General features: G+C 45.1%; 1 protein-coding gene across 2 annotated transcripts in view; it reads right to left on the bottom strand.

The window, feature by feature from the left end:
• SLC9A9 (solute carrier family 9 member A9) overlaps positions 1-14974 on the bottom strand; it is a 719922-nt gene that overhangs the window by 314856 nt on the left and 390092 nt on the right. For both annotated transcript variants that reach the window (XM_067033615.1, XM_067033614.1), the window contains one exon: positions 1763-1901. In XM_067033615.1, coding sequence (XP_066889716.1) covers positions 1763-1901 — 139 coding nt within the window. The remainder of the gene's footprint in view (positions 1-1762; positions 1902-14974) is intronic.

The following is a 14974-nucleotide window of genomic DNA, read 5'->3' as shown; positions in this document are numbered from 1 at the left end:
GCCTGACATGTCTCCAGTACTGGGCAGATCGTTAATCACTATTTTTAGTTGGAAGTCAGCCCTACCTCTTCCGACTTCCTGTTGTCAATGGAGTTGACATTCCCCAGGGTTTCCAGGACATGACTTTGGGGTGGTCTTTTGATTCTCTCCTCTTCCTTATCTCTTAGTACCAACCAATCACTAAGCCCTAGAGATTCTTCTAAACACTGGCCTCCTTCCCGATTCCCCCCCACAGGTTATCAACACAGTTTTCCTTGATCTTAATCTTCCTCTCTCATTCACCCTACATACCAGTTCCTTATTTATGTTTTAAAAACAGGACTTTCATTGTGTCCCTCTCCTGAGCAGAAACCTTCAGTAACTGTGGACTATAGAAAGACGCCCAGGCGCCTTTGAATAATACTCCAAGATACGCCACAAGCTGACTCCATCCCCTCATCTTCCACCGCTCACCAGCCTGAGCCCTCAGGTCCTTTCAGGCACAACTGCCACGTGCCACGTCACTGCCCCCTCCGCCACACCTTCATGAATGCTGGTCTTCTCCTGAATCTCTTATCATGTGGCTTTTGCCTGTGTCCTACCCATCTTTCAGGTCAAGCCCAGGTCCTACTCTGCGTGTAAATACTGCTTTTCAGATTATTTTCCAGAATCATAAGATTGGCCAAGAGTCTATTGGACTATCCCAGACACAGTGGCCTCATCATCATTTGAATTTTTATAATCTTAATAAGGTGGCTGCAGCTTTAGCGCTCACTTTCCTTCCAACTCCTACTACAGAGCTTGTCTTTCCAAGTTTGTCATTAGTTGAAGGCAGAGTCCATGTTTTATTCATCTTCTGACTTATCTTAGAAAACTTCAGTAGAACCTAGCCTTTTAGCAGTTGTTCAGTGAACTGTTAGGCTAGTCCTCATGAAAAAAGACCCCAACATTTTGCTTTCCTTGCCTTGACCCCTGACCCTTCTTGCATCTTTCTCCTTTCTTACTTCTCTTTTCCCCAAGGTCTCTGGTTCTTTGTTCTGCCTCTTCTCTGCAGCCTCAGTTAACACTTGACATTAGCCTTCTGGCTTTCCTCTTCAAATCTGACTTATTTTTGTCCCATCCAACTGCTGTGAGTGAAGAGCTCACCAGACCAGCTTCTTTCCCTGGCTCAAATCCTCTAGGAACTCTACCCATCCTCCCACCTCTCTGCTGAAAAAGAGGGAGTAAGATGACACAATTGCCTGGATATGGCAAACATCATTTCTGCTTTGCTTGCTGTTCCCCTTCCATAAAGGAGCTATGGATGCTCGTTTAAACTCACAGTGATCTTTGGCTTGGCCAACCTGTGAACTAGTGCTTGATACAAGTTTGAAAAGGAGACAGAGAACACTTAGTTTATCACTCCCAGTCAATCATGTTTTATTCTTGACCTTGGATCTTCAGTTCTTCCTCTTGACCTTAATATATCCAAGCCTGATACCCCCTGGTCACCTATATTCCTAGGTGGGAATTTTTTAAGACTGTTGCTATCCTAGGATCAGACAGTAGGAGCAGTGCTAGAACTGGCCTTGGACAGGAAAAGAGCCCAGGCCCCTCTTCCACTGGTACCGACCTATGCTTAGAGGGGTGGCTCGGAATCAAGATGGCTCCAGGGGTGCCGTACTGCACTTGAACAAGACTATCTAACCATTTCCTAGCCTGGAATTTGTCAGTCCTCAGAAACGTTCCAGGGAAGTTGACTGCTCTTAACAGCCCCCAGCTTTCCACACAAGACAAAGGATATCAGTGCCGTGACAACAGCATACGCAGACCCCATGGCAAATGAGCCGGCGAAGATCCCCAGGAAATTCCCCACGGACTGGAAGAATGCTGCAGCATCAAATGCATTTGGATTCTCCTTGGGACTGTAAATGGATATAGAACTGAAAAGAGAAGAGGGTGAAGGTTAGTCAGCGACTCCCATCTCATGGCCCAAACACCAGATGTCAGAATTTAGCACCCACTTTTGGGAAGGGCACGTTTTCTTATGAGGCTAGGTGCTGGTTGGAAGCTTTCAGGGGAAACGGATGAGGACAGGGAGAGGTGGAGAAGGCAGAAAGCTTTCCGCTTCCTTACAACCCAATCCCATGGTATCCATATATTGCTACCCGTCAGTAAACATTTTTATATAGGAAGGGTCGTAGGGAATATTGTTTCTGAGCGAACTAGGCATTAAAACATGGTAGGTGTATAAGGAATCTGCTGAGGAGATAGATAACTGTGAATTATTTAGTGGCCATATGTCTTCAGTGCTGTTATATATTCACAAATGTTCCTGATAAAAAGTGCACTTTTATGGCCTGTGCACAAATGGGCGATACAAATCACAGCATGCACAAAATATTCTGCCGTGATCTTGTCATAAACCACAAAGCATTGCTCCTCTCCAGTGTAACCCTTCAGAAACGGAGCCCAGAGGACGTTCAGAGCATCACAGTATTAACCCCTGGGGAGAATCAAAACCCTCATTTTCCCACTGAAACAAATGGCAGCAGCTGCCTGAGGTCATCTTTTATACCCCGATTCTGGTGGCTGCCAACAGATTTATATCCACAGAGAAAAATCAATCCACCAATAGGCAGTCTGTTGACTTAAATATTTTTGAGATGTCATATTTGCTATTTTCTTTTTGTAATCGGGGCCTCAAATCCCACAGTGTTAATGTAAAGGACAAGGTGTGTCCTATTTTAGGAAACATGAGCTCCCTATTGTAGCAACGAAATGAACAGATGTGCTAGAACCAGTAGCTTTCGGGAGACTAATGAAGTAACTTTTCAGATTTCTTTTTTGCAGTTTTTATTTTAATACAAGGTCTTTAAAGCTAATCAGACAAAATCAATAGTTTCTCAGCGGCTGCTGGAAGGGACTTTGTAGCTCTTATACACCAGGCACACTGACTTGAGATTAGATAGGATTTTACAGAGATGTAACTGAATCTCTTGTGGCTCGGATGATGAGAGTATGTTAACTCTGACACGACTTTTTGTGTCTAAAGACTAGTTAAGAGAGAACAGGGGGACTGGGTTCCAATTCTCCTCCAGGAAAGTGTGGCATAAAAAAGGTAGTTTTTTTTTTTGTTGTTGTTTTTTTTGTTTTTTTTTGCGGTGCGCGGGCTTCTCACTGCTGTGGCCCCTCCCGTTGCGGAGCACAGGCTCCGGGCGCGCAGGCTCAGTGGCCACGGCTCACGGGCCCAGCCGCTCCGCGGCATGTGGGATCTTCCCGGACCGGGGCACGAACCCGCGTCCCCTGCATCGGCAGGCAGACTCTCGACCACTGCGCCACCAGGGAAGACCTAAAAAAGGTAGTTTTAAATGTTTCTAATTTTTCCCTGGATGTCTTTAAACCCCCAAAGTAGGCTAAATACTTCTGCTTTTTTTTTTGAATTTTATTTATTTTTTTATACAGCAGGTTCTTATTAGTTACCCACTTTATACATATTATTGTATACATGTCAATCCCAATCTCCCAGTTCATCCCACCACCACCCCTCCCCACCACTTTCCCCCCTTGGTGTCCATACGTTTGTTCTCTACATCTGTGTCTCTATTTCTGCCCTGCAAACTGGTTCATCTGTACCATTTTTCTAGGTTCCACATATATGCGTTAATATACGATATTTGTTTTTCTCTTTCTGGCTTACTTCACTCTGTATGACAGTCTCTAGATCCATCCACGTCTCTACAAATGACCCAATTTTGTTCCTTTTTATGGCTGAGTAATATTCCATTGTATATAGGGACCACATCTTCTTTATCCATTCGTCTGTCGATGGGCATTTAGGTTTATTCCATGACCTGGCTATTGTAAATACTGCTGCAGTGAACATTGGGGTGCATGTGTCTTTCTGAATTATGGTTTCCTCTGGGTATATGCCCAGTAGTGGGATTGCTGGGTCATATGGTAATTCTATGTTTAGTTTTTTAAGGAGCCTCCATACTGTTCTCCATAGTGACTGCACCAGTTTACATTCCCATCAACAGTTCAAGAGGGTTCCCTTTTCTCCACACCCTCTCCAGCATTTGTTGTTTGTAGATTTTCTGATGATGCCCATTCTAACTGGTGTGAGGTGATAACTCATTGTAGTTTTGATTTGCATTTCTCTAATAATTAGTGATGTAGAGCAGCTTTTCATGTGCTTCTTGGCCATCTGTATGTCTTCTTTGGTGAAATGTCTATTTAGGTCTTCTGCCCATTTTTTGATTAGGTTGTTTCAAACACTTCTGCTTTGATCATGTAATTGGATAAGGAAGATGAATGTGGATCTCAAATGGAGCCCTGATATGTATCTGAGAAAGGAATTGCCTTTGAAGTGTTCTTCTTTTTGTAAAGTGTTGTGCTTTGCAGAAAAAAAGGAAAAGCAAACCCGTATTTGGGTCCTTTGTAGCTGACAGTCCTGAGAAAGGGTGTAAAACCCCATGGCCATTCTGAAACTTGGTGCCCATGGCTGTGTGTGTAAAAAAAACAGTAGTGATGAGGAAACCTTCCAGTTGCTGTCTGTCTTTCAAACAAAGGTTTTCGCACAGTAACACAGTTTTGTAAATAATTCTGTTAATTCCTAAGGCTGCTCCCAGCAGATCCGATCCTTTGAACAGGCATCTCTTCAACCCCATCTTCACCTTTGCACTTGCTGGAAGTGTTTCCTCTGTCCCGATGCTTCCCTAGCTTGAAGCACCACCATCACTTCTTTTGGCCATATTCCGTACCATTACTTATGCAATGTTTGTTCTTAAATCAACTCATTTTTATTCAAATGCAAAAGCTTTTAATAAATAATATTTATGAAATCATAGTTTTGATTTGCTTCCTATGTTGCTTTTTAATACACATGAGATTAGGTAATTATTAAATTTGAAAAAAAAAAGTTCCCCTTTGTGTCACCTAAAATCATCTGGGTATCTCCACTGGTTCATAGTCTGCATTTTGGGAGATGCTGTTTTCTTCCTGGGCTCTGATCCCCACCCAGAAGGGTGCAGCCTAATTTCATACCTTCCCTGTGAGATCTGATTTAACTGAAGGGAAGAGCTTAATTCTCCTCACCTATGGAGACTCGTTCATTGATTTGCCAGCCCTAAAGCACTTCAGGATGTTAGTCGGGAGGCGTGGGGTACCTGCTATGTACCAGGTGATGGATTCGATGCAGGGAGCGGCGGGCAGGCAGGGAAGGACATGGAAAGGAGAAGCAGAATTTGAGCCAACAAACATTTTACTGACCATATGCAAGGCATAGGCAGAGAAGCCTAAGATAGAGATGACAACTAGCTCAAGTCACAGTGCTGAGAGTGATTGTGAGAGATGTGCAACATTTAATGGGGCAAATGAGGAAAGGGGCACTCGTGTAGAATAGAGGGGATGGCATTTGAGCAAGTCAACAGTCAGTGATGGGAAGCAGGCATTCCGGATAGTGGAAAGGGGGAAGCAAAGGCAAGGAGGCAGGAGAGTTGAGGGCACTTCAAAGTGGAACTATATAGTTATGGCTGGAGCCTGGGAGCATGTATGTGGGCACTGGCGGAGGGGTAAAGGCAGGTAGCTGGCATCACTCAGAGCTTTAAATTCCACCTTAAGTATATACAAAAGCCCTCACATTTATGTAATATTTAGTCCTCTTATGCCTGCATTATAACTGTATTTGATCCTATAACATCTCTGCCAGGTAATTAGGGCAGGTATATGGTTATCCATTCTTTTCTTTCTTTTCTTCCCCCCTCCTTTTTTTATTTTTATTTTTGCGGTACGTGGGCCTCTCACTGCCGTGGCCTCTCCCGTCGTGGAGCACAGGCTCCGGACGCGCAGGCTCAGCGGCCACGGCTCACGGGCCCAGCCGCTCCGCGGCACGTGGGATCCTCCCGGACCGGGGCACGAACCCGTGTCCCCTGCATTGGCAGGCGGACTCTCAACCACTGCGCCACCAGGGAAGTCCCCGTCCCCACCTCCTTTTTAAAAATAAACTACAGAAACTAAGAGTCAGAGAAATAAAGATCATATAGCTACTAAGTTCAAAATGTAGATTCCTTGGTTTTCCCTTGAAAAAGTGATCTTGTTGGGAGGCAAACATGAACCCACATCAGGACCGTTGAGTGAGTGTGGTTCTGATACTAAGGGCAATAGGAGTTCAGGCACCAGAACCTTGGATTCCATGTGTGGACGGAACACAAGCAGCACTGTCCCATGTGCAAGGAGAGCGCGGAGCACCTTGCATGGGGCAACAGAACCCTCCTCTCCCATCCCACTAGCAGGTGAGATGCAGGGCTTCTCCCAGAAACCTGCTTTCATGCCTCTCTTCTGCTCCCGGACTTCAGCTTTGCTAGGCCTGGCCTGGGTCTTTTTCCTGCTTGTATGCCCAGGACACAGCCTGATGCCCGGCCCGTATTCTATAAATGGAATCACCATCACTGACGCCAATGCCATCCCTTCCAAAACTCTGGCCAGCTTCCCATTCTGGACCCTACTGAGTCATCGCTCTCCTGATTCTTTTTCTTTTTTTTTTTTTGCGGTACGCGGGCCTCTCACTGTTGTGGCCTCTCCCGTCGCGGAGCACAGGCTCCGGACGCACAGGCGCAGCGGCCACGGCTCACGGGCTCAGCCGCTCCGCGGCACGTGGGATCTTCCCGGACCGGGGCACGAACCCGTGTCCCCCGCATCGGCAGGCGGACTCCCAACCACTGCGCCACCAGGGAAGTCCTCTCCTGATTCTTACAATCTTTCTCAAGACCACCCAGCTTCCATCACCACCGACTCCTGTTACTCTTTACTGCTACTGCTAAAATATTTTCCCCATAATTACTCACAGAAACTACTCAACAACCTCAAGCTCCTGGGCAGCCTTCGTTCATAATGATGCTCGACTCTGACCGGTCCTCCCAAACTCCCACAATCTACTCAGTATTCTGGGTGCCTGATTGGGACACCCTGCTTCTCTATCTCCCAGTCCAGTCTCACTTCTCTTGTTAACATGAATCAGTGCCACTTTAAAATTTTAAAAGGAAAGTTTTAAGCATATACATTACATCCCTTTTTTGAATTTCTATGAACGTAATCAAGAAAAAGATGGGAAGATGATTACTATAGCCAAAGATATACAAAAAGGACCTTCCATCTTCTCTGCCAAATCTTTAATCCCTAACAAAAACATTGAAACTACTAGCACCAGTTTTTTCAGAGTTCTTGTTTCTTCCAACTGTACTACATTGAATCCTTCTTTGTGCTGGGTGTATAGTTCCATTAATGATGTCTTGGTCAAATTCCATTATTCAGTTCCTTTCGGTTAGCACAACTTAGTGATGTCCAGCTTAAAACCTAAATCTTCAAAGCAAGGTTCTTCTAGGGCAGCAGGCAGGATGACTTGAAAGGGAGGAATGGCGCCCTTGGTGGCGCAGTGGTTAAGAATCCGCCTGCCAATGCCGGGGACACGGGTTCGAGCCCTGGTCCGGGAAGATCCCATGTGCCGCGGAGCAACTAAGCCCGTGCGCCACAACTACTGAAGCCCGCGCGCCTAGAGCCCGTGCTCTGCAACAAGAGAAGCCACCGCAGTGAGAAGACCGCACTTCGCAAGGAAGAGTGGCCCCGCTCACTGCAACTAGAGAAAGCCCACGCACAGCAACAAAAACCCGACGCGGCACCGCCCCCCCACCCCCAAAAGTGCTCAGGAACGCTCACTTCCACCTCCCTCCTGAGCACCAGCGCCCCCTGGCGTTAGAGGCATGGAGGAGTGATGGGGAGCCAAGCTCTCCACCTTTTGTGGCCAATTGTTTGGCCACGAAGGACAGGGTCCCTGGCCTCACTCTTGTCCCTGCTTGGCACGTTTCTTGGAAGCCCCTGCTGACACGGTGGCACCTCCAACTTATTAAGAATCCCCTCACAGGGACCACTCAGTTCTCCTTCTGCCTTGCCAGCGCTATATATTCCCAGCCCTTTTCTATGGCTTGGATCAGGGGCCACCTGGGGAATTGGGTGGCTCTCACACCTCTCTTGACCTCCAGTCCCCTTTAGTTGGGGCACCCCTGAGCACCCTCCATGGGCCATGGAGCACTCTTCTAGGAGGGCTCACCTTGCCCACTCCCCAAACACACCAAACTAGGGAGCCTTCGGCTCCTGCTGACACAGAGGACTCCAGCTGACTCCTCTTTCAGACATCTGTAGGCCAGTGCCTGTGTTCTTCTGCTTTCTCACTCCAAGAAGTCACATCCAAGAACCTCCTTGCCTGCTCTGTTTGGAGAGGTGCTCAGCCCCTCTGCAGTTCCTCTCATGGGGACAAGCTGGCAGCCTTCCTCGCGCGGGCAGCCGCCATCTATTTGGGTGATTCCAGAGGCGTTTCTCCCACTTGACTTAGGGGAGAGGAAGCTCCCTCATGGAGAGGGGTAACAGCTTCACACCTCAAACACCGCAGTCTCTCCAAGGAGGAGCCCCTTTCTTCCCCACTCCTTTCATACACTGTTTTGAGACCAAGGAGATGGGGTACGAATTGGAGGAAATGAGGCCGATTCTGTTGCCAGTTAAGCCTGTTGGGAGGTGTGTGGTTCTAAGTGCTGGGGAGCCCTGATGCTCCTTTTAGTACGGAGGCATTTAGCAACTTTTGTTTCAGGTCTGCTCCCTCAACCCAGTTTGGAAAACAGGCAAAAACCCACAGGATGACGCATCTTGTGACCTTTATGTCTGGGTGCCTCTAGCTTCTTTCCTCCCCATCTATCTAGAGTTGCCTTGTCATTCTGCTGTGAAGGATACCTTTTAAGGAGAAATGCAGCATAGAGGGGTGATGGCAATTTGTACAAGCTGCTCTGTTTGGTTGGCCCTGAGTTTCACAGGTAAGAAAGTAGAAGAAAAACTAATTACAGTGCTATTTTGTGTTTAAAATTTTATCTCCCCCGCCAAAAAAGAAATAAGTGGATCCTTATCTATTATTTACCTTTTAATAACTCTACCAACCTGCCCTTTCTCAAGAAGTTGCTTAATTATGAATAAGGAATTGATCGTATGGGGCCAGGAATTGTGTGTACACATTGGAATTCATTCTGGCATCTACTTGCCTATTATTCTGGCTTATGCTCTGCCAAAGGCTGATGAAGTTCTGTCAAGAGAACCTGCTGTAAAACATAATGACTTCAGGAATTGGGGGCATTCCAGGCACCCTGGGAGGCTAGAAAGGCTGCCTTTTAATAATAAGTGGTTCACTGAGCTTGAGTTAGAACCACAGGGTCTCACCTTCCCGAGGGCCAACAGCCCTGCAGGGTCAAGGGCTGTGTTTCAGGAGGGCACATTAATGAACTCTTTCAGCTTCTGAAGGACTGTTTAGCTAATGACTGCTCCCTTAGGGTCCAGATTCACACCAAGCAGTGATTTTTCCAAATCCTTGACAAATATCACTTTGCCATTTTGATGTCTGGCACCACAAGACAAGGAGAATTTTGTGGGAAGTAGGAGTTAGCATATCATGGCTGCCCCCAGAATAATACGATCTCAGGCTGAATTAATGGGTTCATTCTAACAACAAATGTTTCTTGAGCACCTGCTATGTGCAGACATTTTTCTAGACACTAAAGATCCAGCAGGGAACAAGACAAAGCTTCCGATCTCATGTTCCTTACGTTCCAGTGGAGAAATTAACATAGTAAATAGCTAAGCAAGTAAACGTATGACTTAAGGACAGAGACAGAAAAGAAAAAGAAAGCAGCCTGAAGAGATGGAATAGAGAGTGATAAGGGTACTGTTTTAGTTAGGATGGTCAGGAAAGGCTTCTCTGAAAAACATTATTAATTGGAGTCCTGCATGCAAAGAGTGGGGAGAGTTTTCTAGTCCCTGAAGCAGAGGCAGTGTGGCTGGAGAGGAATGGGTAAGGGGAAAGTGGTAGGAGACAGGGCTGGGGACTGGGCTGGGGCCAGGTCTTGTGGAAGTTTACGGGACTTTCTTAGGACTTAGGATTTTCCTCCAGGGGTGAAAGGGCATCCCCTGGAGGGTTTGGGGTAGGGGAGCATGGTATAGAACATTCCAGGTGAAGTCTATGTTAATAACAGTAGAGGAAGCTGGACAGGAGTCAGCATGGTTCCGTCGTCCCCCCCCCCCCCCCCGTGGCTGGATCAGACGGGGCTTTCTTCTTTGATCTGGATGGCACCATCTGAACGAAACCTGACAAATCATAGCAGACCACAGGAGAAAGAGTAGGGTGGTGCGGAAGAAGAAGTAAGGAAGGAGGGGAGTTTAAAGGATAGATGAATTTAGCAGAAACAGCTACAGTGAGCATTTGAAAGGTGGTCATGCAGAGGAAGGACTGGCCTCATTCTTTGTGTTTCCAGAAAGCAAAATAAAGTCCACGAGTAAAACATCAGAGGGAGAAAGATTTCAGCTTTATATTCTATTTCAGAATTTCCTAATTCTTAGATCTGATGGAAAGTGAAATGAGATCTATAAAAGTCAAGTTCTCTGTCGCTGGAGATACTTAAACATAGAATGAAAGAGTTACCTGTCAGGGTGTTATGGAGACAATTCATGCACTAGACAGTTGGATAATGCGGCCTGGAGGAACCGCCCGCCCCCAGGGTCATTGACTCCCTATCTATTTCCAGCTTCCTCCAGGATTATCAGGAGAGGGATGGAGGGTACTTGGCTTTCTGTGCTACCCAAATCCTGCCATTGGAAATGGCTGAGTTTTCAGCGAGCAAGGTGCAGTACTTCAGTGGGGACGCAATGAAGGCGCCGATATGATTTAGGTGGGAGCCATGTTGATAACGACATCAAGAACAGTTACAAATTTCAGCACGGAATAAAGTCTTTGACAGATTCCTAAGTGGCTCTGGTCCATTAAGTTCCAGCTGTAAAGTGACAAAGAGAGCTCTGAGCTTAAAATTGGTTAAAAGGGAAGAAGAGTTAAAGGAGTTTGTTACGAATTACATGTACATTTTCTTTGAAAGGAGATCTTAAATTACTTTGCGATTCAGCCTGAAAAGTCTTGTCAGAATTGGATTAGTCTGTGGGCTTTGAGAAATTTTCTCTTGCACCTAATATTGAGAGGAAAGTGAATCTGAGAGAGTCCTAAAGATAAAAGTAACGTGCAAATACTCTTCTTATTTTGTTTGCTCTCTTTCTTTCTTTTCTGAAGCAGAAACAGGAATTTGAATCCCACCACTGTGAACCTATTTAAAAGAGAGAGAGAGACACTAATTCTCATGATCTAATGGGAACTTCAACCCTTTCTCCAATTTTTCAGTTCCTTGAATCCTCACTAGTGAAATCTTAGCTCCAAAGAGTACTGTAATATGTGAAACTTTTAGTCATAATAGATATAAAAAGGTATAGAAAAGTAGGTTAATAGCCACTAAAGATGGAAATCTAGTTAAAATTAAAATATAATCATTAACAGGTGTAAGAAAGACCAAAAATTAATCCCCCAAGGTTGAGATGGAGAAGGGGGTCAGGTGCTCCAACATTTACTGAGAACTCAAAATACATATTATTCGCTGTATTTGTTACTATGGAGCATTCACTATGTGTCAAGCGCTATGTTAAGCATTTTTATAAGCATTATCTCCCTGAACCCTCACAGTGACCCCCTGAAGTAGGTGCTATTATGATTTCCATTTTTAAAAAAAAAATTTATTTATTTTATGATTTCCATTTTATAGGTGAGGAAACTATGGCTTAGAGAAATTAAGTAACTTTATATATCTCACCTCATTTAATCCTTCCAAAAAAATGTAATGAAGAAAGTATTTGCATTTTAGAGATAAACAGACTCAGGGATGGTAAATCATTTGCCCCAAGTAACTCACTAGTCACTGGAGCAGCAGCCATTCAACTCAGGTCTCACGGGTGAAAGCCCGTGTGCAATGTAGACTGGGAAGTGAAAACACCTGGATCCATCGCCTGAGCGTACACACGGATAAATAACTCAACAAACGTGTCACGTTCGTAGGATAGAGGCAAAGACTACTCACGGAAGGTTAAGATTTTAGGACTTCTAGTACTGATTTGCAAGAAAAAAACTGCATTCGTGAATATATTCATTTCGATATGAGGAGTTTTGCTGACCACCTACTGCTGCTTGCAGGCCAGGATTTCTTCGTGGAGGGCTCTTCTCCACATCGAACGAGTTTGTTATGAAACTCCGTACACTCCATGTCTCTTGATGTTCATGCCAGCACTAACTCAGGCCTCACAGCATCTCATGCAGTTGTCCACCCTGTGCTGCCATGTGCTGACTACTGTCTCTTTATAGTAATTACTTACTTGTGTCACAGTGCCTTCATCTACAAAATGGTGATAATAACAATTGTGCCTCCTTCATAGAGTGGGGATTAACTGGGTTAATACGTGTACAGTGCTTCTACTTGGAACATAGAAAGCACTCCATAAACGTGAGCTGTTATTATTGTTGTTACTGTTATTTATATCAATATTTTTGTTGGAATGATTATCTTTCACCATTTGCTCAAAAGAAATCAATAAAAACTGAGCTCTTCTTCTAAGAATATAGAGGCATTCGGGAATTCCAATTAAGGTGTCAGAACATTATAAGAATCTTCTGAGGTGGAATGAGAAATACGTTTAGAGTTAGATCATGTACTGAATTCATCTTTTTCTTAATGAGGCCTGTAAAGCAGAAGGTTATTGGGATAGTATCAAAAAAGAAGATGCATCTAAATTGTTAACCATAGTTAAGAGCCAAAGATCCACGGTTGTTTTACGAATCCAGCAGAGTTTAACTTCCAGCAGCCTTGCTGGAGAAGGGGACACCAAGATAGACATACCACAGAAATCCCATTGCTATACCTGAAGCAAAAATGTTCATGAACAGAAAGTATCTAATGAAGTTGTATAGGATTGCGGATCAGCGACAATCAAGGAAAAATCATGAAACCGACGGAGTTTGCTTTCATGGCAATCACCAATTCACAGCTCACTGCACGCTGCATAGAGATAAAAGGAATCTGAAAACAGGCACTTGCTTTCATTGAGGCCTGCGGTGCTTCACAGATGCTGTGGGCTGAGGACAGAGATGAGGGGCTGAATGACAGACTAGCTTCCTCTGGCTGGGTCAAAGGACTTTTCATAGACAATGTCCTATGAAAAGCTTTCCTAACCTGGGTGCCTTTCATTCCTGTGTTAAACAAAACTCACTCCTGTTATAAACAGCTTCCTGAGACAGCTTGATGGAGTTTCACCTGGTGACAAGCCAACTCTCAGAAAATATTTGCACTGATCAACTCATATCCCCAGATCCTTCTCCTGTTCTTCTATTTATTAGCAATTAAGTGAGCATCTGGGCCCCAAATCACAACCTAATTGAGAATCTGCATCCATAAATAGAGTTGCAACTAAATAGAGTTGCAGATAATTTTGCTTGAGTACAAGTTTATCTTTGGGGGCAAAGCACCCTCCCCTCTACAGATTTTGATTTTATGTTTGAAGCTTGGGAGCTGTGGACCAACAAATCTTACCAAAGAGGGTTTTGCTTTCACATAATGCTTTTAAATTACATTATATGTGTCTAGCAGTTGCTATAAAGTACATATTGCAGAATGCTAAAGTTCCACAGTAGAGTCACCTCTGATACTACATCTTCAGGATACAGCTTTATCTAGGATAACAATGTAGACTTTACAGTATATTTGAATCTCAAACCAATAAAACTTGTAAAAATTGAGAGATTTCTAACTCAAGCAATTAATAGGTTTTTCCCATCCATGTAATAAAGATAGTTACTAAGACTTGGAGTCAGATGCCAAGCACCAGGGTCAACACTTCATATACCAAGGCCATTGCTGAGCCCCGAAGGAGCACAAGCTCCTAGGGTTACGGCCCTGAGCCCCGGGCCCTGAAGCAGTCTTAAAGATTCAAGAAGATAGGTTTTGCACATCTAGGTGGACAATAGGTCAGAGGCTGGGGAAAATGCAGACTGGAAGACTTGGTGGAGGACTGGGGTAGAGGCGGGTCAGTACAACGCTTCAAGTTAGACCCAGGTGAGCAAGTCACAATGAGTATATACACAACCAGCAAGGCAGCCAGGGAATCAGTGATTCAGGGAGTCCAGGGATGGATGTGAACCCAACATAAATGCACACAAGCACTTTGCTGGAAGGAGAGTCCTTAACTTTCATACACCTTCACCATTTATTCCATGACCTCAAAAAGGTTAAATACCACTGAAGTAGGGGTACACAAACTCTGATGCAGAACAAGGAGGGAGTGGTCAGAAGCTGAGGCTGACAGTGATCTGCAGAAGGGGAGATAAGAGACAAAATCAGATAACCAGACCAAGGTACAAGAAACAGGAGTGGGGTCATGGAGGAGACCCCGTGCTTAAGCCATGGCCTTTCACTCACTGCCTGCTCGGGTAGGGGACGTATATGGCAGCTGTGGGCTAGCAGGCAATGCACAGGAGAATGTAAGTAAATAATGACATCTAAGTATATCTGGAGAGAAAGGTGAGGTTTTTTATTTTTTTGTGGTACGCGGGCCTCTCACTGTTGTGGCCTCTCCCGTTGCGGAGCACAGGCTCCAGACGCGCAGGCTCAGTGGCCATGGCTCACGGGCCCAGCCACTCCGCGGCATGTGGGATCTTCCCGGACCGGGGCACGAACCCGTGTCCTCTGCATCGGCAGGCGGACTCTCAACCACTGCGCCACCAGGGAAGCCCGAAAGGTGAGGTTTTGAGAGTTGTATTTACACAAGAAGAAATGATCGAGGAAGTATAGCAGATAACATCGTGAAGCATAAATTAACTGTGGCTTGAATCAATCCTACTCTCTATTCAGGGTTTAGCTTATGTCAACTTTATTAATTCAAAACATCCAAAGTCGCTCACCATCACCACCACCACTACCAGGGCTTGGCTCTCCTTAGGTCAATCAGAATGTGTGAGACACAAGAGCTCCCAGGCCTTGTTCAGTGCGCCCATGGCAAGATCTTCGAAAGATCTACTGTCTTTATTTATATGTCATGAGAGCACATGGGAGAAACAGAGAATTTG

This window comes from Kogia breviceps, chromosome 5, assembly GCF_026419965.1.
Source record: "Kogia breviceps isolate mKogBre1 chromosome 5, mKogBre1 haplotype 1, whole genome shotgun sequence".
Lineage (NCBI taxonomy): Eukaryota > Metazoa > Chordata > Mammalia > Artiodactyla > Physeteridae > Kogia > Kogia breviceps.
This window is presented reverse-complemented; position numbering and strand designations above follow the sequence as displayed.